Source organism: Octodon degus, unplaced genomic scaffold (assembly GCF_000260255.1).
Source record: "Octodon degus isolate 3935 unplaced genomic scaffold, OctDeg1.0 scaffold00081, whole genome shotgun sequence".
Classification (NCBI taxonomy): Eukaryota; Metazoa; Chordata; class Mammalia; order Rodentia; family Octodontidae; genus Octodon; species Octodon degus.
In genome coordinates, this window is record NW_004524657.1 from 7,060,357 (window position 1) to 7,084,853 (window position 24,497).

Here is a 24,497-nt window from a genome sequence, read left to right on the forward strand (position 1 = left end):
CTCATCGTCCTGCTGGTCCCTGGGGCGCGTGCCGGCACCAGGATGGAACGGCAGGATCGGATGCCCGATAAGTCCGGCGCTCTGCCCCGCCCCCTCCGTCTGTCCGGTCGGGACCTGCGGGCTGGGGCTCTGCTCCGTGCGTGGTGGCGCCCGGGCGCCCAGTCCCGCTGCAGCGCCCCTCCTTCGCGCAGCCGTCTACAAAAGCTGCTGGAGAGAGCGGTTTCAGTGATGGGGATCGCCGGGGTGCGTGGCCAGCGGAGTTGGAGTAGGCTGGCGGAGGAGGAAGTTCCTTGGGTGTAAATTGGAGGCACTGGAGTGTCATTTGAAGAAAAGATCTTTTACCATCGCGACCTTTGCCGGAAGTTCGGGGGTTAAGAGATGTAACCAGGAGGACTCCAGTCCCATAGTTATTGTTGTCAAATCTTGATTTTCTTTTGTTTCGTTTCGTTTAGCAAGTTTCCACCTTTGGCCTCTTCCGTATAAAATTTCTTTTTGCTTCCTATCATTCTTTGCACAACTTAATTCCATAGCTTTCGATGCACTGTGGAACTGTTTCTGCTGCTCCCGACTTTGTATGCTTACCTTTTTATACCTGGGTTGTAGGGAAGACCGCCAGTAATTTTTTTTTTTTTTTTTTTTTACATTAATCACCTAGTGTCCTCAACCTTTGAAATCTCTCTGTTGAGGTAGTTGATACGCACAGCACACTGTTCCCTCCCTTCCTTCCTTTCTACTTTCCTTCCTTCCTTCTCTCTTCCTTATCTTCCTTTTCTTGTTCTTTATTTTTTTCTTTCTGTCTTAAAGGAACCTTGAGAAACTTACCACGATTGATCCAAAGTGTATTGGTAATATGTATTAGATAGTTTTGGATGGCTACGTATTTTATGTGTATAGTTAATTGGCAGTCTGTTTACTTAAAAACCGACAGATGTTGGTAGACTTCGACTTTATTGTTGTGTTGTGTTGTTTTGTTGTATTTTGTTTTGCCTTGTGACAAGATCTCTTTGTAGCCCAGGCTGACCTCAAACTCCTGGTGACCCCCCCCCCCCCACTCAGTCTCCCTAGTTTTGGGATTACAGGCATGTACCACCACACCCACCTGTTGACTTTAATCTTTGAGAAAAAAACATGGTAACGGTTGAAATGAATAGCTGATATGACAATTGAGAAATTCAACAGTGAATTAGCAAACATTAAGCATTATCTTAGCGCATATACTCTCCAAAGTATAAGAGAAAAACTTACAATGACCTCATAATTTTTTAATATTCATTTTACTTATATTGGATTTGGGGAACTGTGACAGGTACACTGAGTAATAAGACAGAACTTTATAGAAAATGACCTAGCTGTTTACAAAATGAAGTTTGCCATTTTGTAAGAGTGCATTGTATTATAAATGAAGATAGTCAGCGGACCAAAGGCCATGGAGAGGAATATTTACTAGGCTGGCCTTGAATTGAAAGGGCTTCTCCTGCCTCAGATATCCCAGGTGCTGAGATTACAGGCATGGGCCACCATGCCCAACTTTTAGGATTTAAGATTGTGAGCCTGGGTCTGGTTCCAGGAAAGCATCCTGGAATGAATGGTTGCTAGAGGTGGCATTTATTCTTGCAGGGGGTTACAGAATTTTGGTGACATTTTATTTTCATGAATAGGTGAACCCTGAGACGTCTTATGATTGCTATTACCTCTCCATTCTCCTCTGGCATTTTTTTCTTTCTTTGATAGCTTCCCTCTCTCCATTGGTATGAATAGAATCAGGAAAGACCTCGGGAACCAAACCTGAAAGACTGGTGAATTGGATTGTTATTGAGTGTGGAGTAAACATTTTTATTTTAATTGTCATGTTTTGGTTTTAGCTTTGTCAGGTGGAATATTATACCACCTAATCCAGAACTCATCTTAATGACAAAGGGTCATCAGTTTACAAATGTAGAGTGTGTAAGGAGAAAACTAGGTTTTTGTCTTCAGAAATTTTTGGTTTAGAAAGAGGCACATTCAAAAGCACTGATTTTTTTTTTCTTTTCTTTTCTTTTTTTTTTTTCTGGTGTAGTATGGTGAGACCTTAGATCTCTTTCTAGATAGATGTAATAGATTGTTTCTATCTTAACCCCCTACAGCCTTTGAAATTGCTTTTGATCAATTTTTACTGTTTTGTTTCTTGTCATAGCATGTTCCAGTTTATTTCTAACCTGTGAAGCCAGAGGGTGGCCTGTTAAAATTTGTGTGTATATTCCTAGAAAGTCTCAACATGGGGCTTGAAGATCTTCAAAGTACGATGAGTCTTCGATGTAGCTTTTACTTACACTAGTTCTTAATTATGTTCTAACTCAGTACTTCTCCAGGTTTGTTTATATATTGGTATTTCCCAGGGGGCTTGCTGAAATGCAGATTCTGATTCAATAGATTTAGGGTAGGATTTGAGATTCTGCCTATTTCCTATATGATACCAATTCCACTGGTTTATAGACTGCACTTCAATTAGCAAGGTGCTGGATGATGTAAATCTCAGAATAAGTAGGTCTTAGTTGTCTTTATATATTATTTGTTGTGTTGTATCACATAATGTGTTACATGGTAATTTACTTAACTATTGCTCTTTAGGTAGTGAACTCAGTTGCAGTGGTTGATGGCAGGCTTGGTAAATGTTGAATGTACGTATGTATGAATGAATGCAGAGGGTTTTTTTGGTGGTACTTGGGGTCAAACCTAGTGGTGCTCTACTATTGAGCTAAGCCCACCCCTATCATCCTTTTAAATTTTGAAATGGTCTCATGAATTTTCCCTGGCAGAATGCAAATTTGTGATCCTACTGACTCAGCCTTCCTCTGTGAGGATTACAGGCATGCACCACTGCCCCGCTGAATGCAGGCTTTTGTTTAATCATGTGTACTAGCATACCAAGCTTGCCATTTCATATAAATTGCCTGACACCAGTGTTTTTGTGAGGTAATTGTTAGCTGGTATAATACTTATTACTAATAGAAAGCCCTTGTGATCAGAAACTGCCTAAGTGGGTTAGCTTTCTGGAATTTGTCATGTAAGCACAAAGAGCATGGTGAACTCATTTTTTAAATACTTAGTTAGTTTAGAATAATTTAAATTTCAAAAATTTGTTACAAATATTAGTATTTGTGAAAGCAAACATTAGGCAACTGTTACAATTCAGAGATTTGCAATCTTATTGGTATTGATGAAACTAGCTGGATTATTATCTGAGCTTTTCTTCCTCAAGGAATTCCTAAAGATCTGATTTATAGTTTTGCTGTTTTTTTGGAGACAGGGGCTTGCTGTGCAGTTCAGGCTGGCCTTTACTTCACTTTGTAGCCCAGGCTGGTCTTGAACTCCCAGTGATTCTCCTACCTCAGTCTCCCTCCCAAGTGCTGGGATTACAGGTGTATACCACTACCATAGCTGGCCTAAATTCTTAATTTAAAAAAATTGTAGTATAGGCTTTAATGATACATGTATTCATGTTATGAACTTCTTTAAAATTTTTATTCAAAAAAAAATAAATAAAATTTTTATTCAATGTTGACTTTTAAGTTCTTAATTTATGGGTTTCAAAGTTCTGCTAAACTTTTCTTAGAATTGAAAAAGGATGTTTTATATATATTTTTAAAAAGCTTCAGGTGGGGAAGATAATAAGTGCCTGTCTGGCAGGCGCAAAGTCTTGAGTTTGATTTCCAATTACCCTCCTTCCCTCTAAAACAAAACAAAACAAAACAAAACAAAACAAAACAAAAAATTTTGTCTACTCTATAAATGGTATTCTAAGTGTCTTCCACTTCATAAGCATTAAAATATGAGGAAAGATTTAAAATGTCACATACGTACTAAGATTGCAGTTTTAGACATGATATAGTGAATAAAGAAATAAGCTGGGGGCTGGGGAGATAGCTCAGTAGAATAAGGGCTTGCCTGGCAAGTGCAGGATCCTAAATTCAATCTCTGAAACTTTGGGTACTGCAAAAGAAAAAGAAAAAGCAAGCAAGCAGGCTAATATGCAAGCAAACGGAACTTTCTATTTAGGAATATTGACAGCTTATGAAACTGGGAGGGCTAGATATGCCTTTAGGAGAAATGAGAAGAAGCTAGGTATGGTGTGCGCACCTGTGATCCTAGCACCCTGGAGGCTGAGGCAGGAGGGTTATGGTGAGTTCAAGGACAGCCTGGGCTACATAGTGAATTAGGCCATCCTAAATTGCACAATGAGACCTTATCTGAAAGAAAAAATAGAGAGAAAATGAGGAACTGTGGTGGTGTATGGCTCTAGTTCCAGCTACTCAGAAGCCTAAGACAGGAGAGTCACATGAGTTCCAAGGACAGCCTGGACAACTAGTAAGACCAGGGTTGGGGGTGGGGAGGGATTATTCAGAGACAATGCTTTGATTTTGTATACTGAGGGCAAGCAAGGATGAGAATCGAAGATTACTTATTTTGTTTATACTACATACATTTCTCTATTATAAGTAATATTTTATTGTTTTTAAAGGCAATTCCTAAATAGTCACTTTTTGAATTTGGTTTCCAATAGATATCTTAATATGCAAAGTTTAAGGCCTGGCAAGATTGCTCAGTGGACTAAGCACCTGCCTAGGCAAGCACTGGGATGGGGTAGATCCCCAGCACCATGTCCTGCCCCAGCCCCACCCTCAGGGTGGGCTAAGCCAGCCACGGAGTCTGGGCATGGTGGCACATGCCTGTAATCCCAGCAGTGGGGAGGCTGAAAACAAACAGGAGGATCACGGAGTCCATGCTGCATAGTGAGACCCTGTACCAAATACATAAATTAAAAAAAAAAAATCAAAGTTTGGGCCTATTGGTTTTTGCATATTAAATAAATTAATTTGTTTTCATGTGAATATACTCAATTCAGTGGGAGCTGTGGCAAATTTCCTATACAAATTTTGTGAGGCAATTAGGTAATTCTGGAGTACCCTGTAACATGTTCATGATACACAACCATTTTATGAGAATTTCTAAACAGAATTGATAAAATATGTAGAGCCCTTCTACTGCATAATGCTAAAATGTGGATTCTACTTGGTGTACATTAAAGACACTGCCCTCCGTCTGACATAGTTTAGGAAAGCATTCGTAGTTCAACAGACATTCATTGAATACTGATTATATTCAAATGGCTTTGTAAGGTTTTATGAAAAGTTGAGTTTTTAATCCAGAACTGTGCTTTGCTTGGGGACTTAAAGTTTTTGGAGTATGTAGAGATACCTTAAAAAAGTCTAAATACTGTTGTTTTTGGAAATTACATGGCCAAGCAGAAGAGAATGGGATTATAGTATACAATTTGAAAAGTGGTAGTGCTTGGAGTGACTTATGTAGATATTAAAATGACAAATGGAAAATAAATGAGTGTCTTATGTAAGCTTTGTAAGTCCAGATTGTTTCTAGTAGAAATTCAAGTTCAGTAAAGTAAGAGGCATTTAAAATAAAACCCTATTTTTGAAATCTGGTATTTGGGGTTTTTGGGCCTCTTTTTTTTTGAAACAGAGTTTCACTATGCAGTCTAGGCTGACTTTGAACTCACAAAATAGCTCAAACTGGCCTCAAACTTGGAGCAGTCCTCCTGCCTCAGCCTCTCAGATGGGATTACAGGTGTGTGCCACTATGCCCGGCTAATCTTATTAATTTTTAAGGGTCTATCTAACCGCCTAACCCAATGTAAGAAATTAGTGACTGGTTAAATCATTTATTTCAAGTTCTCATTTTTCTCAAAGTTAAATAAGGTTTTGTTTTGTTTTTTAATCTGGTAGCTGACCGTAGTAGCATTTTATACCTGGGTGAGAATGTGCTTTGTTATTTTAAACTTGCTAACTAAAAGGTTACTGTGATATTTAATTTTAGCAAGGAAATATAAGAGAAAGACAATATATGGTTGATAATGATAGAATATAAGAAAATACTGTACATTTGTATAAAACTTGACCATATAATGTTTTGGTATACTGTCTCATTTGGCTCTTACTGCACCATTGTGGGAAAGAGACTTTGGGAATTATTGTAATTGCCTTATTAGAGGTGAGAATAGACGTTTAGCAACGTTATATGACAAATCTAAAGTCAGTTGCATATGTATTGCGTATTTCATATATGCAGTGGTACCTTGGTTCACAAACTTAATTTGTTCCATGTTTTGGAAAATGTGGCTGTATTTGTGTGGGAAAGATGCCTAAGTTGAGGCTGTAGTTGAGTTTGTAACCTGATGCAGTGTTTACAGACAAAAACAGAATTTTGCCAAATGCTTCTGTTTGTGAACCAAATTGTTGGCAAACAAAAACGTGGTGAACCAAGGCACTACTGTACTTTGACACCCTCCCAGGACCCATGTGGAATCATATGCATTGTTGAGCATATCTGTATGTTACGGTTTGTGTCTAGTTGTCCCCCCCAAAGCTTCATGTAGTTATGGGGCAGACTTCTACAGCTTGTGATTAATTTATGATCCCCTGGAATTATGGGTGTGAATGCTGCTGAGATTGTGGGCGTGAGTACTGCACCCATCCTGGGGTGGATAGCCTGAATGCAGCTTAGGGGAGACAGACTTATTCTGCTGCCATTGTCGCCACTGCTCCTGCCCTTCTGCTCTTGCTGTTTTGCTGTTTTCTGCCACCATGGACTGCTGCCCTCTGCCACATGCCAGTCTGCCTTGGAACCAGCTGAGTATGAACTCAAATCTCCAGAAACTATGAGCTAAATAAACCTTTCCTTCCTTAATTCTGGGTGTCAGGTACTTGTCCCAGCAAGAAAAGAAAAGTGACACTGTGTATTGGTTGTCTGTGTTTCTGTAGGGCTGTAAAGATACCCGTGAGCTGTGGACCACCTTGACCCTTTTGTAGCCATGAGAAGGGTCAGTGCATGATTGATAATGGGATATAAAGAGCATTATGGAATGTAGCTTTATATCCCTACTTGTTTATTTACACAGGGTCTTGCTACACAGCTAGGGCTGGTACTGTTCCTCTTGTCTCAGCCTCCCTAGTACTGACATTACAGGCACATGCCACTATGCCTGGTTTTCCCTTTTGTTTTAAATCATACTAATGTTCTCATCCTTACCAGAAATCATGTAAATCAATTAGTTTTTTACCTTAAGAAATTATACTTATACATCATCTAGAAAATGCAATCATATTAATGTTTATGTATTTTATAAATTACATAAATATGTTAGTCTATAAGTAATATATCATAGTCTTATATATTAAAATGAAGCTCATTTATTTTAACTTGCAGTAATACTTAAAAAGTATAAGCAGTTTTACTGTTTTAATAACTTTACAAACTCAGTAAGTTTTTGTTTATATTCAGCAATGTGGGATAATAAAGAACTTGCTTTTAACATAATCTCCATGTGTTTTCTCCTTTCCTTTGAAGTATAACAGTGATTCGCAGAAGGCTGTATCCACTTCATATAGTTGTGTAATTGAATACCAGAAATGCTTCAGATTTATCTTGTAAATTCCGTTTGGACTTAACCAGCAACCTGAAAGTAAATGAGATCCTCTTTTATCAAATAAGTCTCCAATGATAGTTGGAATTCAGGTTAAAAATGTGAATCCAGTATGTTTTTCTTTCTTTCTTTTTTTTTCCCCCCAGTATGTTTTTCTTTTGCTAAAGTACAATTCCTGTTGGGAAAGTGTCGCAAAGTGTTATTTCATCTGTAGTAGTTACTTTTTTCCCAAAATAGTGGTTTCAAGAAGAGAAATATTGTTGATTTTTAAAAAAAATTTATTTAATACAGAGTCACTGCACACATACTGTAGTGATCCTCCTGTTTTCAGCCTCCCAAGTGCTGGGATTACAGGCCTGTGCCACCACGCCCAGTCTCAGTGCGCCCCAGGGGCGGGGCCAGCCTGGCATGCTGGGGATTGAACCCTGGTCCCTGCGCTTCCCTAAGCAGGCTCTTTAGTCCTCTGAACTATCTGGACAGCACTGATGATTCTTTTTTATCATTATACTTTGGATAAATAGAAATTCGTAACATATAGATAATATCTCTGACTTTTTAAATTCCATCTTCTGTTTTAGGCAAGTGATAGGCTCTATTTTTAGTTTCCAAGAAAACTGCTTTGAGAGGAAAAGAACACCCCAAAACAATACATATCTCTTATACGTGCTGGAAAGTCACCTTATATTATGGAAAGGAACAATGTGGAGGACTTTTATCCTGATAGAGCATGGAAAAGGAGAGCACATAGAGCACTCTGAGGTTAACTGTTCATTAGTGGATACATTATTTAACATTATAGGCAAAATCTTACATCAAATGCAATGCAGTTATGAAAAACTTTGTTTCGCTTATTTTTATTTTAACTTAAGCAATAACTTTTCTTAGTAGTAAAATGGGCCACTGTGGATACATTTGCTCTTCATGGCATATGGATCAAAAATAAATATGGAAGGACTTAAGACATCTGTTCTATTTGTAGCTAATTTTAATTTACTGTAGTTACAGGAAAACAGGCATCTCCTTTAACTATTGCACAGTGGTGAAATACTGTAGCTCTCATGTTTGATTGGTTTCTCAAGCCAGGAGTATTAGATTTAGCACCTTCTTTAATTGGCACAAGTCCTGGTTAAAGACAAATTCTGAAGAGGATTATATTATGTGATACAGGAGTCCCCCAAAGCTGTTCATGTAGACAGAAATCCTAGCTAAAGCTTCGTTTGTTTTTCTAAAGCTGGTGAAATACCACAGAAAATATCAGAGACTAATTAAAGACTTTTGGTATGACAGTAATTTGTAACTAGTCTACTAACAATAGTAGTAAACTAAGTACAGACAGTTTTGATGCTGATGTCTAATGACCTGGGCATTAAAAAATACCCAGAAATATGGGAGTATAAATTAAGCCCGGAAACCACGACTCAACTACATGCAGCTAGCCAGTGCTTACTCACTGTCAGCTTCCTAGTGCTCACAGCTGATTGGTTGTTGCATTAGAATCTTAATTGGTCAGAGGCCTGTGCCTGGCTATCTGCATGGGCAAGTAGGGCAGTCATTGTTTAATCAGTGCTTACAATTGTTTATATGTGAAACAAATCTGAATGAACTACACTCTAGGAAGAGCTGTTATCACTTCTGTTGAACAGCATTTAGATAGTAAGACTTGGGCTAAAACCTTGGGAAAGCCCACTAGCATGTAAGCACATGAGAATGTCCTTTTTGTCCACTGTCACATACTTGGAGCCTTTTGTATGGTAGTGGTTAGTGTGTAGGGTATCAACGTATATTTATTGAACAAATAAAATATTTATGTCAGGGAAAGAAACAATTGAGTATGAATCAGGAAGGTAAAAGAGAATCTAAAGAGGAATGCCTTAAGAAAAGTATCAAATCTTGCAGAGTTAGGTAGAGAATAAAGATTGAGAGTTGACTGATGACTTTGTGGGAGCAGTTTTAGTAGAATGACAGAGGATTTGAGTGAATGGGGAACAAGTACATAGAGATGTATGGAAACTATTAATAATTTGCATTTAGTTGAGCTGTAAAGAAAGGGAAGGACAGACTTTGTGAAGAGTCACAAGGCTTTTGAATATGTAAAGGTAGAAATATATGAGGGAAGGAGAATAATAATCACAGGGTATATTTCTTTGTGTTTTTGAAGGTTAGAAATACATTCAGTACCAATTTCTGAGTCTGTTTTTCCCTCTTGATTCTGTTTAATACTGTTAGCAGACCAAAAGGTTTGAACCATACCCCATGTAGTAGACAAAATATTCAAGAGGTTTACATAGTAAGGTTTGGACCTTTATTGATTTCCCAGTAGTGGAGATTTTATATTTTTATTTTAAGAAAGTACTGTTTATTGGGGCCAGGGAGATGACTCAGTAGATAAGCACTTGCCTGGCAAGCGTAAGGGCCTGAGTTCAATCCCTGGTTCCACTAAAAAAAAAAAAAAAAAAAAAAAGAAATTACTGTTTATCTTAGACTCTGATTACTTTAAGAAACTATAATTGATTTTAAAAAATTGTTATTGAGTCTTCCCTGTGCTCTATATTTAAGTTTGGGGTAATTACATGTGTTGTAGGTCCTAAATCATTTTTCTGAATTATTTTAATCTTTCATTATTATTTATAATTACAGAAATATTAAGTATTAAGAATTTTGACTAATAAAGTTGACTTAGTTTGTAGACTCTCAGACTTTATGAATTAGACATTCTTTTCCAGTTCAAAATGCCCTACCTTAAGTGTTTCAGTTTTGATTATTAGGAAGAAAGAATGAGTTTGATAGGAATGTAGTCCCAGTGGCATGTTGGCAGGCAGAAAGGGATGAAAAATGATGAGGCAAGATGAGGGAGGAATAGTGACATATACTGTCAGGATTTTTTTTCAAAAACCGCTGTGGAAAGAAGCGTCAAGAGATCAGTAGCTATGGAGAGGGGAAACCTGGAGGAATTTTGTGGGTGCCATTGTTGATTTTGTGTTTCATGGTAATACTTAAGCATACTGACTCAGAGGAAAGAGCAGAGAAAGCAAAATGGAGAATATAGAGGTGATAGTTGATGGCACATGGCTGCAGAGAAGTTGAGGGGAAGATAACACCCAAGTGAAGCTGTCATTCTAGACTAGAAAAAGGACACCTACTCCTGTGGCTACAGGAAAGAAGAAAAAGATGTCTGCAAAATGGTTCTTGTCTGTTATTTACATGGATTGGAGATTAAAGGGAAGAGAAACCTCTGGTCTGCATTTTCTCTTTGGAGTCAGAAGTCACTTGAGCAAATTGTCTGAGAAGAGAGTTGTAATAAAAGTGAATATAGGAGATTTTCAGGCAGTATTGACACCCAGCAGATGTAGAAGATGATGAGTTTCTGGTAGTGTCTTAAAGTTGTCTTGTTTTCCCAAGAAATTTGCTGTAAGTGGAGTTAAGGAACAAAGAAGGCAAACTCACTAGACTGACTCTCTGGTGGAATTTGTAGTTTGTTCTGTGGCAGAAGAGTAAGGAATAAAGACGTTGAGGGCTTATGGAAACTGTGAAGTCGTACCACAGAGTCAAGACTGAGGACAAAGTGAAGGTTTTCCTACCAGTCCATACTTTATACTTAACTTCACCCACAGCAAGTGTGGGTAAGACACCTTCACTCCAGAATTAACTTCTTCCATACCAAAAAATGAGCCAAATACTTCTTTTTAATGCAGGAACACCAAAATGAATGTTTATTTTGTCAGGGCCTGTGCTGAAGCACAGGGGTTGGTACCCAGGAGGAGCCCTCCTAGACTGAACCCAATAGCAGTAGGGAAGTGAGGCTTATGGTAGCAGCTTGCACGCCTGGTTCACCGAGGGTGAGACCTAAAATTCGCTTTTTTAACTTTACTATGTGTATACATCTTCAGAAATAGTTTGTTTTCAGGCACTGATTGAGCTTGTTTATCCCTTTTTTTTTTATTTCCAATATTCATTGTTAGAGAACAAAAGTAAAATATATAAGGTAGAATATATTCTGTAGTTTTCTTCTTCTTCTTTTTTTTTTTTTTGGGCAGAACCAGGGATTGAACTCAGGCCCTTGCGCTTGCCAGGGAAGTGCTTATTCTACTGAGCAATCTCCCCGGCCCCTGTAGTTTTCTTCTTAATGACTATGTATGTGTTCTTTCTTACATACCAGTTATTTAATACTCTAAGAAATATGTATTTGAGGTAAAAGTTCTCTGTGTGTGTTTGTGTACCAGGACTTAAACTCAGGACCTCGCACTTGCCAGATACGTACTGTTCTGTTGAGCTATATTGCTGGCCTGAGGTAAAGATTTTTATCACACTGTGTTTCCTCCATAAAAATTTACTGTATTCGCTTATTGTAGAGATACAGATAACCCCATTATTGCCAAAAGATAAATATAAATTTATCTCTCCTTTATACCACTAGGAATATATGATTTTAAAATATCTTGCCCACTGTATATGGGAAGAAGTACCCGGCAAGAATATACTTTTTCTTTGGAGCTTACATTTGTATACTAACTTTTGCAGTACCTAATGTTTATACTTACTGTGGGGAGTTGGGATGTACACTGAACACATCTTAATTCCTTTTACTTTTTCTTCCCCTCTTCTTCTACCTCACCCCCTCCATTTCTTAGTTGCCTTCTCATTTGCAAAAGTAATTTCATTAGCAAGATGGGTCTGCTATGGTCAGAGTCCTATGGTGTGGATAGTGCTTTAAAGGAGTTGCTTGAAGTTGGCAGAGCCCTAAAATGGTAGGCAGAATGCAGAGTAACCACTCCTGGGCTTCAACAATCTTGACTGTGTGGAATGCCCTGGAGGTTGGGTGACGAGGACCAGGACATGGTCCCTGCAGAAGTGTTGTGGGAAGTAACACTGATAGCAAATTTAAGCAGCAAGGTTTTTTTCTGAGCCTCTGAATGCCCTGCTGGGGCATACTAGTTTTTTAAGCAACTATCACTAGTATTGAGGTACATGGAATAGATGAAAACATTTCCAGCCACTTTATATCCTGGTGGGGAGGCTTTGCTTGTGGCATCTGGAAATGGAGAGAGACAGGTGTTCGTCCATTGGCACCATAAATGTAATACGGGCTGTCGCCATACCCTGCTGTACATAAATTTACAGTTGCATTTGTGTCCTTAATGGTATAAACCTCTTTCCATGTCTTTTTCCTCAGTATTTCAGCTTACTACTTAGAACATCTGCTGATGTGAATCAGTGCCTATTAAAAAAAAATCAGTGCCTATTTTAGGATAGTTGTAGTTTTTCGTGGTTAAAATAAGCACTGCTTTGAACACAATTGTTATTGACTGATTTTCTTGTTCTCAATTATTGCTGGGTAAAAGGCTCTAAAAGTTTAAAAATATAATGTTTAAATTTAAATTATTCAAACAATATAATACACTCAAGCTATAGCCATGATGGTGTGTAAGAAGTAGAAGTCTCTTTGCCATCTCATTTTTCTGAGTTAGTACCTTTTATGATTTTGTTGTTGGTTTTGTTCTGGTGGGGAGACTGTTATCCTAAGTATATTCATTGTCTTCATTTTTTTGTTTAATAATAATTATAGATTATTGAATTACTTTTTAGTTTATATTTTTTGTTAGTACCTGTTTGCGTTAATGATTACATATCTTGTGCAGAGTTGGTACAAGTATATAACACATCTCAGATCTTTCAGTTAATTTTTCATCTTTCAGTCTCTTCCCTCTTACCCCACCCATCTGTTGATCCCCTTCCCATTTAAAAAAATATACGTCTTAGCTATTTTTCTTATTGCTAAGACAAAATATCTAACACCTGAAGTTTAAGGAGAGAAGGTTTATTTTGCTCATGGTTTATAGATGTTTCAGTCTGTAGTCAGTCAGCTCCAAGGCATGGTATAGGGCATCTCAGGGAGAAGCAATTCATGGCCAGCAGGCAGGTGAGAGCACTTTAGCCCTCTCCCTGTCCCTTATATTTATGCAGGCTACCTGCCCTAGGGTGTGTATAACACCCATCTCCTTAATCCTAGCCAGAGCTATGCCAAACCAGTCAGTGGACTGATTTAGTAATCACATGTCCTTGGTACCAGCTGTATACACTGTAGATCCAGCTTGCCTCTGGAATGCACCCCCTTCCTCTTGATGTGTGAGGCTCTGGGGGACATCTAGACACATCTCATATCTCCCTACTTCCCATTATCTATCTATTATTTTAGGTTTCTGATATAAAAGAACCACGAGATAGTTAATATTGTTTGTCTACTTTATTTCACTTAACATTGTATTTTCAGTTTGAATCCATTTTTCTAATGCTGACTTACGTTTATGCTTCTTTATGGCAGAGTAATACTCCACTGTGTAACAATACCACATTTTCATCCATTCATCTATTGATGAACATATAGGCCATTTCCAGAATGTAGGTATTATAAATTGCGCTGCTAAGAACATGAGCATGCTTATATTACTGTAATATGATGCCTTTAGCTCTTTTGGGAAGTACTTAGTCAGTTCACCAACCCAGCTGAACTCGAGTTCAAACGCTTTGTCCTTAACTTCATCATGTACTATGTAAATTATTGTCGCAACTTCTTTAACAACATCACGGCAGGTCATTTCTTTCATCTGAAGCTTTTCTGTTTCTGTCTTTGCAGCTTGCCAGGCTTTGCCAATAGCACAGCGCCAATAACCATATGAAACACCTGAAGGGTCAATCATGTAGTGCTGTGCACCATCATTCACACTGTAAGACCTGAGCATGAAGCTGCAGCCGAAGGGTCTGACGGCACTTAGAGTGTGTAAGCATGTACATACATGGCCACTCGGTCTGCAAGATGTTTCAGTGGAATGTTATAGCCATACTTAGATCTAAAGCTGGAAGCTTCTCCTCTTGCTGTGTGTGCTAAAGACCGAGCATCTGCCAGCAAACCTGCTGCTGCCATCCCAACGTGCCGATCCACGTTAAAAAGTCGTTTGTTGGAACCTTCTTCTTAAAGTTTAGAAAGAACTAATTTTTCTACCCCAAAGACAGCACTGTCTTAACATCTGATCCCAGTAGCTGTACTACTATTTTCCACAGCCTTCGTAGCATATTCAACTTGAAAAACTCTTCCATCAGGAGAGAATGTAGAGGCTGATAGATCACACCCGGTTCCAATCAAGCTCATCTTGTCCAAGCCACCAATTGCAGGTTTCTGACTGAATTTATTAATCCTAAAAGCAGTTGCAGGGCATATTAAATTTACTAGTACTTGACAATTCTTCCTTTTCTTCCCTTAACATTGTGCAAATGTTCCATATGTTAGATGTTACCATTTGATTGAGGAAAATGAAATTGACTCAGTAGTTTGGATATATACATTAATTCTCTATAAATCTAATCATTATTTAGTAGGTCGGGTTACAGTGCTATGATAAAATTTTTGCTATGAAACATTAAATTAGAGGAAATACTTTTTTTCCTTAGGATTTAGAAATGTCATTGCTAGATCATTTAAGTAACTATAGTTTTATTAGAGTAACATGTTTGAATTTCAAAGTCAGAGATTCAGGAGGTGGGCTTATCCTTTCCAACTGCAAGATTTGTTCTGTTTTGAACTTGCTGAGCAAAGGAAACTGTTGATTATTTTCCATACTTACTCGAATGAATAGATAAGTCATGTAATTTCCTAAGACTTTGTCTGAATGTCTAGTATATTTATACCAGTCTTTAGTTTATAAGGTTAGCAGCAGCTCTAATCAAAGACAGCTCACCAGGGATTGAACCCCGGTATCTGCGTTTGCCTAATCAAAGACAGCTACACAGTCTACCCTCTCAAAACCCCATTAGATATGTGTTTTGTTGTGTATATTAGAATTATATATATTGCTTGTTTAGAAGTCATAATTTGGTCTTAGGAAAGAAAAATTCTTTTTGATAGCTAAATGTTGCAGAGTTTCTCTGCCTGACCCTTTCAGGAATTATTTAACTTAATACTTTTCAGCTGTTTGCTACTTTTCAAGCACATTTGTAAAGTTGAGGTCTAAAGTCCAAACTTTAGCCTTGCTTGGAAGATAGTGTTGTTTTAATTATTTAGGTTTGTGAGAAGTATCTGTTACTATTTAGGGTGTAGAATTTTCTGGTCTCCTCAGGAGTTATTGCTCGTGGTTGTGTTTCTGGAGACCACAGTTTGTCATTCCTTGGAGACAGCATCAAAGAATTCAACAGCAGCTGTATCAACAGAGATGTTCTTGTACATTATTGTGATTTAAAAAGTACTTTGAGTATTGGAATTTTGTCCACAAATACTAGCTTTGCTGTCTCAAGGAGAAAGGGATTTGGAGAAAGATACTTTAAAATGCAGGCAAGGTTTTTGTATTGTAAAATGAAAGCAATGTAGTTCATTTATTTGGTAAAGAAAAGAAAATTCTGTTTCATTGAATCCATGCTTTCAGTTTCTCATTTCATTTACACATTGGACCATTTCAGTATGTGGTATCCAGGCACCAAAGATGCCATTAATTTTTTTTCACATCGTGGTTACAAGCTGCCCTTCACATTCTAATAGGTTGTCTTAACCACTTTTAGTTATCATGGAAATAAACTCCAGTCTTTATAAACTTCAGGTCTGCACTCTCAGCAGTAGAATTGAAATCTCTTTCCTTCCCACATTGTGGTGATCATACAGCAGAAGACCAAAATGCCTCTTGTGTGGTGTTGGCTGCTCAGGGAGCCCAAGGGAGATTACTGTGGGTGTGGTCCTGGATTAAAGAACACATGTGTGCAAGATGTCGGCAACAGCAGTGGGCCATGTGATACAAAGCAGACTGTAAGAGTTGCCTGTGGCTTTATTGTATAATTCTTACACAGCTTGTTATCTCACATTTGTGTTCTTAAATAGTGCCATGACTAGCGCATGCGTGTTCACCTGTGCCAAGCCATGGTTACATAACCATATCCCATTGTGCACCTGCACTAAATTCCCCTGAGCTTTGAAGCATTCTGAGTGGTTCCCCACATATAGATACCAGCTAAATATAGTCTTGGGTTTTTTTTTTCTTGTTTATTTTTTATTAGTGCATTTTGCAGTACACAGTGATTACATTCCTCATGGAGAGTTGATACGTGGACATAATACAACTCAGCTTTTTCACCCTATTCCACTTCTCTCCCCTCCCTTCATATCATGGTCCCCCTTCCTTTTGGAAAAATATCTACTTATTTACTATTAACTATCTTATATTTTGCTCTTTATATTTTGGTTTTGTCATCTAAGAGGAATTTGTGTTCTGATTTATTTCACTTAACATTATGATCTCAAGGTGCATCCATTTTCTACCCTAAAGAAAGATAAATGTGGAGCCGTGGAGATGGCTCAATAGAATAAGTGCTTCCCTGGCAAGCACAAGGGCCTGAGTTCAGTCCCCGGTTCTGGAAAAAAAAAGAAAGATAAATGTGAATCATTCGTGGGAAAATAGATGCTTTAAGGAACACTTCATGTTTGACTTTGCGCTGTTCTGTGGACTATGATCCCAAGTGATATTTTCATTTAATTCCTTCCCCTTAAAAGGGCACCACTTAATGAACTGTATACATTTAAATGAATACTCCTAGTATATTACTGATAGGAAAGGGTTAAATTATTGAGAGAATGAGAGTTCGTAGTAATTTGTTTTCTGGAAAAACCACAAAAATGATACAGATCCCTGATTGAAAAGGCACTCTATGTTTTAGGCTACCTCAGAGAATGGTAGAAATAATCTGGTTGAGTTATGGAACTCAAGCATGTTTTCCTATAGATTTTTAGTGTACACTGAATTTATAAAGCCAATGACCAAACCAGGTTTTGAAAATTCCTAGGTAATTTCTTAGCTGATTATCTTCTAACTAAAAATTCAGACCTTTGTGGAATTCTTTTTTCAAAATTTGCTTTTCCATTTTAAAGAAGTTTACTTTAAATGGCAAGACCCTTAATTATGTTTTACAGTAATTACCTCTATCTAGAGACAGATCACTGTATACATAATTGCTATATATAGACCATTATAATGTTATCCTTAGTTATACACAATCAGTAAAAACATTAAAGTTTTCTAGTTCAGCAAGGTCTGCAAGGATCTTTTATTTTTGTTAAAGCAGAATAACTTACTGGAACATAAAGATGCTTGCCAATAATGGAGAAAGTGAATATTTTCACAGAGCCAGCATTTTCCTTGTTACATCTCAATTTGATATCCGTCTAAATATATCATTGGCCATTTAGTGAAATAATTTAAATATAATGTGCTTGTGCAGTTATACCAGTGACTCAGGTTCTCATTTTAGAGATAACTTCTCTCTCTTGCTAGAACACACCCACTGTGTCCTTGTCCTTCATTTCTAACTGCAGGTTCGTCTGTTTCATTGACCAGCTGGTCAGATGGGAGTCTAAGCTGCCTCCTTGTAAAATCCTGCTGTTCACCGTGTGCTTCATTAGTTTACTAAGTGGTATATGCCTGTTACTATGCATCACAGAACCAGCCTGCATGCCCACCTTCCAATTAATAGGATTTTTATTTTCAATCTTGATTTCTTTGGCTTTTCATCCACCAAGGTGAATGTTCAAGTCTCCTCATCCTCACCTTCACAAAAGAGACACCAGGTCTGCAGCAAACAAGCAGCACTGAGACTACCAGGCCAAGTGGCAGCTGTAGAGGGCATGAGCATATCACATACTCTGTCCCCTGAAATTGTTACATTACCCATGTACATTATTCATAATTTACTTAGTGATATGATGTTATTTTGGTTTAATGTATAATACCTGTTGATTTTTTTGTTCTTCTAATATTAACTTCCAGGTGTGAGCCAGACGCTGCTTTAGGGATTGTATCAATGTAGTTATGTACTATATAGCAAACGGCAGTTCTTTGATTCTTGGCTAAATGTTGTGGTTTCTCCTTGCTGCTCTTTAGTGTAATAACAAGAGCTTTAATTCAAAAAAATTTTGAGGGGGGTGTACTGGGAGTCAAACTGAGGACTTTGCACTTACCAGCAGGTGCTTGTGTCACTGAGCTATATCCTTGGCCTTGCATTAACTCAAATTTGAATCTTGGTTCTGTTATTATTAAACACATGAGTATAGTAGTAGTAAACTAAACACTTGAAAGAATAGTGACATTTTTTAGTAGTATAGGATGATTACTTCAATTGTTTCATAATTTTTACCTTAATTTTTTTCTATAATTGGGTCTAATGATTTTTTTCTATAATTGGGTCTAACAATATTTCACTATAGAGAGGAGAAAAGAACACTAATGTTCAGACCCATGCCTGGTATATAGTGAATGTGAGAGCAAGTGTTAGTTATTATTAGCACTATGATTACTGTTATTACTGTGATTTCACAGTGCTTTCATCCTGCTTGTACATTCTTCCATTAAAATCTGACTAATCTTATAAAATAAGTTTGTTAAAGCTATTCTCAATTTGGAAATCCAGTGTAGACTGGCGTTCGTGGGCTGGGGTTCGAGCCTCAGGCCCACAGGCCGGGCTGGCCCCACCCCCGGGGCGCGCTGAGACAGCAAATAAGACTGGGTGTGGTGGCACATGCCTGTAATCCCAGCACTTGGGAGGCTGAAAACAGGAGGATCACTAGGAATCTGATCTGTGTAGTGAGACTCTGTAGACCCTACACTGAATACAAAAAAAACAAAAAGAAAAAGAAAAAGAAAAGAAAGAAAATCCGTAACATACATACTGCTATATGTTGGCTTATTTCTGCCTTTGTTTCTGCTATTTGTTTTTGCTTTTATTTTTGACTCTTCAAAATAAAATAAAGGGGTAAAAAAAAGTACAAAATAAAAATAAATTGCTGTGTGTGACCTCAGTTCATCTCTAAGAAAATAGATTATGTGGGTGCTGTGGGTGCCTTGATGTTAAATTTTGCCTGCTGGAAACCCTTATTACCCTTATTATTTAATAGTCCATACTTACAAATAAATCTTGGTCTTTTTCTTTTTTTGGTACCTGGAATCAAACTCAAAGCCTTGTACTTGCCAGGCGGGTTCTGCACTACAGAGGTACCTCCCTGGCCCATAAATAAATCTTGAAAGAGGAAAAAATATAAAAATTAAAATTTATCCTTATAGGATTTGTTTTTTAGGGAAAAAGATCTTGAAGAAGCTCTGGAAGCTGGAGGTTGTGATCTTGAAACTTTGAGAAATATAATTCAAGGGAGACCACTACCTGCTGAACTGAGGGCCAAAGTTTGGAAGGTAACTGGAGACTAAAATGTAATGGCTTAAAAAGAATATTCAAAGTTTTAAAAAATTTTCAACCCTCTGATGAATATGCTGCATCTATAGAAAGTTTGCTAAGCAGAAGAGCTCGCTGAATGTGTCTCTTTCTAGTGTTGACTGCACGTAATAGTGCTTTAGATTTTGGAGGTAGTATTTTTATAGCCATTAGAATTGTTTATTATAAAAACTAATAAAAATGGGGAAGTACAGCTCGTAAGTAAAATAGGATATGCAACAACACATAGGGATAATCTTTGCTGTATTTTATTTTATTATTTTTTTTTGCAGAACCGAGGATTGAACTCAGGCCCTTGCACTTGCCAGGCAAGTGCTTATTCTACTGAGCTATCTCCCTGGCCCCTTTGCTCTATTTTAAAAAATGAAATATGCTTTGGGTATTGGTTATAAAAAATTTTCTGTTTTCCAATGCATATGTAATAAACTTTTAAAGTTTTATTAGTTAAAATATATTTGTGAAAATACAAGTGCAAGAGAGGAAATAAAAATCATATTACCACTCAGGGAAAACACAAAGTAAGTTTAGTTGTTTATCTCTTTCTTTTCTATGCACATACATACTTTCACAAATAGAATAGTAACTGCACATAGTGTAGTGAATGTTTTATTACAGAAATTTAAACACATATGAAAGTGTGGAGACTTGTACAGTGAACTGTGGTGCACTATTATCAGTGTGGGCAACCTTGTTTGATTAGTGTCCTTACCCTGTCCTTACCACCCTACCTACTGAATTATTTTTAGTGCAAATCCTTGCTTGTATACTACAATTTATTATGAAGATCTGAAAAATAAAGACTTCTACAGTAATTCATTAAACACTTTTATTTTTGGTGGAACCGGGCATTGAACTCACGCCTTTGTGCTTGCCAGGCAAGTGCTTATTCTGCTGAGCTATCTCCCTAGCCCTGAAACACTTTTAAAGTAATCCAGATTAATATCATAAACTTATTTTTTTGTCTTCTTATGAATGATTTGCTTTAAATCAAATTCTAGAAGGCTCACTTGTTGGATATGTTTGATATATCTCAAGATTCTTTCAGTACAGTGTTTTTATGTATTTATAAAACCTTACAAAATAACATTTTTCTCACTTCATTAAATATTGTATGTAAGTTTTAATTGTAGATGGCACAGCTGTAGTACTTTTCTTTGCCAATATCTCATTTTAATTTTTAAAACAGCAACAGAAATGATTGCTTGAAATAAAGGGATGTAGCTACATAAATATTTTGCGTATCCAGTGAATCAATCACAAAGTAGTAAAATCTAATATAGGAAGATAAAAATAATTCTACCGGTTCGTTGTTTTGTGAGGGTTCAGCATTTGATGAGGTCTACTTTGGTTACTTTGTAATCTTCGTTGTTCATTTGAGGCCTTTTATTATTATGGCATTTTCCAAGACTGAGAAATAACATGAAGCTGATTGCTTTTTCAAATCTTCCCTCCAGATTGCTCTGAATGTTGCAGGAAAAGGTGATAGTTTGGCATCATGGGATGGTATTTTAGACCTGCCAGAACAGACCACTATTCATAAAGATTGCTTGGGCCTTATTGGTAAGTTTAGTAATTATTTTCAAATCATCAGATCTTTTTCTCTTCTCAATCTAGAATATGTTGAATTCATAAAGGGCTTGCATTTGAGATGAGATGTAATACCCAACACCCACAACTGAAAGGAGAAAGTGATTTTGGCTCACATGCCCGCCCGAAGTTCCAGTGCAGGTTCTTTTTTTTTTTTTTTTTTAATTTTTTTTAACAGATTGCAAATTGAAAATAAATTATTTACAAACATAAATGAATATAACAATAAAAATTGTCCAAAATAAAAATGAAGAAAGAATTTACAGATCAGTCATAATAGTTTACTGTGTCAAAACCAAGAAACTTATATTCATATAACTAGAATTCTCAAAGTAGAAAGGAGTAGGCAATAAATATTTAAAGATTTAAAATTTTTGAATTTAGTTCAACTTATAATACCACATTTCCAAGAAAAATGAGCCTTTTGTACAAGAAATTTAAGTAAAATCATACCAAGACACACAAAAATGAAATTGTCCAAAACTTATTGTAAAGAAAAAAAAATTAAAGCATATCATAAAAAATATTAGCTATGGAAGAACAAAATTAAATAGCATCTTATTCCACATTAGAAAGAAAAAAAAGGACCAAGGGTGTAAGAAACTAGATTAATTAAAGGACTGAAAAAAAAGATCTGTTCTCTTTGAATTTTATACTTAGCAAACATAGCTTTGAAAACTAAAAGTAAGATTTTCTAGTTATACAAACTTGAAATATTTTTTTCCTTGAATTTTTTTATTGGTACATTTTACATATACATAGTGATAGCATTCATCATAGGGGAATTGTACCTTGTTTCAAACAGTAGTTTCAAGCATTTTTTTTTAAAGATTTAAAATTTCTGAATTTAGTTCAACTTATAATACCCCATTTCCAAGAAAAATGAACCTTTTGCAAAGACATTTAAATAAAATCATACCAAGATGCTCAAAAATGAAATTGTCCAAAACTTCTTGTAAAGAAAAAAATCATTAAAGCATATACATAAAAATATTAGTTATGGAAGAACAAAATTAAATAGCATCTTATTCCGTATTAGAAAGAAAAAAAAAGGACCAAGGGTGTAAGAAACTAGATTAATTAAAGGACTGAAAAAAAAAGATCTGTTCTCTTTGAATTTTATACTTAGCAAACACACCTTTGAAAACTAAAAGTAGGATTTTCTAGTTATACAAACTTGAAATATTTTAATACCTCCGGAAATAGCATATAGGAAATAACAAAGAGCATAATTCAGAAGGCAAGAGAAGTTGCAGTATGCTCCCGGATGAACAATAAAGAGCTCTCAATATGATAGTTATGCAGGACTATATAAAATATATTAGATGAACCCTTATTTAAAAGTCATTGCAGATTTCTATGAAACAGTACCAATCTTATGTTGGGTTATACACGTATTTTTTTTTTCCATATATATGTGTGTGTATGTGTGTATAAAAGACAGGGAAGAAGTAATATAAAGTCAACAGAAAATGGAGATATACTTTTTAAAGTTTCTAATACTAGATCTCATACAATGTCTTTTAAATAAATTGTAAGTTAGAGATATAGTATAAATCTTAGAACAAAATAAGATTAAGCAGTATTCAGAAAATTAAATACTAATTAATTAAAAATTAAATGTTTCAAAACAATTGAACTAAAAAAAAGTTTTCGTGATAGCAAAGAAGCACTAAGAGTAAAATATAAGATAAATACTGGAATGGCAAATAACTGACCAGCACTTCTAACAGTTTGAGGATAGGATATCATACAAAGTTCTAGTGTGTTGTGGACAAGCATAATGACCATGACAGTTACTGGTGGCTAGGCGTCACTTGTGGGACAGAGCTACAGCTCTTTCCGAGATGAAATCATGACCCAATAGGGTGGAAGAGAAGTCTATTTGTAGAGTTTGTTGATGGAAATATTTTGCTGCTGAACACAAAAGAATAACTGAAAGACTACTATTGTATACCTTTTATTCTCCTGTGTTTAATTGTTTGCCCTATTTGTTGGATTCTTTCCATTTTCATTCACGAGGCTGTGCTCAGTTTGCTCCCTCTTTAGAACATCATTTAGTAGTCTGTGTAGGCTTGGCTTTGTCATCATGAAATTCTTTAGTTGTCCTTTGTCATGGAAGTATTTCACTTCTCCATTATACTTGAAAGAGAGTTTTGCAGGGTATATCAGTCTGGGTTGGAATTTGTTTTCTTGCAAGACTTGAAGTACTTTGCTCCATGCTCTTTTTGACTTGATGGTTTGTGAAGAGAAATCTGCTGTTACTCTGATGGGTTTTCCTTTAAATGTGATCTGTTTCTTTAGCAGCTTTTAGATATTGTTCCTGTGCTGAATTTCTGGGATCTTGATTATTATATGTCTGGGTGTGGTTTTAATTGGGTTGATGTTACTTGGAGTTCTGTATGCCTCGGTTATATGAATGTCAGATTGTTGCCCCATATTGGTAAGTTTTCTGCTATTACTTCTGCCCATATTCTTTTTATATCATTTGTATTGACTCCTTCCTTCTCATTGATGCCCATAAGTCTCACATTGTTCATCTTTACATTGTCTTGCAGGTATTGAATTATTTTTTCCTGCATCTTAGTTGTTTTTAAGAGGTCTTTTCTTACTTTTTCACTGGCTGCAATGTTGTCTTTCAGGTCAGAAAGTGTATTTTCACTTTCACTCAAACGGTTTTACCAGCTTGTGATTGAGGTTTTAATTTTCTGTATATCACTTTGAATCTGTTTCATACATTCTATTTCTTTCCTAATTGCTTATTCAGGGGTTCCATCATTTTTATATTCTGCTCTATTTTTTTATAGAGAAGCACTTAGTACTTCTAAGAAGTACTTAGTACTTCTTTGATTACAATTATTACTACATCTTTTAGTTCAGAAATTATTTCTGATCTGATTTCTTCTATACCTTTCTGCAGTTGCTTCTTTACTTCCAATGCTATTATTTCAGAGATATCAGGTGTGTGATTTCCAGTTTCCTCTGTGCTAGTGTCTTCTGCATTTGTACTGGGAGGATTTGAGTCTTGAGACAGCATTTTGTTCCTTCTCTTTGTCATTTTGTATACCACTGTCTTCTGACCTTTGGTGTAGAGCTTAGATAGAGTTATTACCTTAGCACCAGGTCCAGATCTATGAAGTTCAGATTCCTCCAGGTGGGTGTTATTTGGTTCTGGCTGTGTGCT

At 36.5% G+C, this 24,497-nt stretch overlaps 1 protein-coding gene and 1 pseudogene across 2 annotated transcripts in view; one reads left to right on the forward strand and one right to left on the reverse strand.

The window, feature by feature from the left end:
* Nucleotides 1–24,497, forward strand: part of Tbc1d23 (TBC1 domain family member 23) — a 69,097-nt gene that overhangs the window by 304 nt on the left and 44,296 nt on the right. For both annotated transcript variants that reach the window (XM_004636583.2, XM_004636584.2), the window contains exons 2-3: nucleotides 19,575–19,686; nucleotides 21,181–21,286. In XM_004636583.2, the coding sequence (XP_004636640.1) occupies nucleotides 19,575–19,686; nucleotides 21,181–21,286 (218 nt within the window). The remainder of the gene's footprint in view (nucleotides 1–19,574; nucleotides 19,687–21,180; nucleotides 21,287–24,497) is intronic.
* LOC105742897 lies at nucleotides 2–14,618 on the reverse strand (annotated as a pseudogene).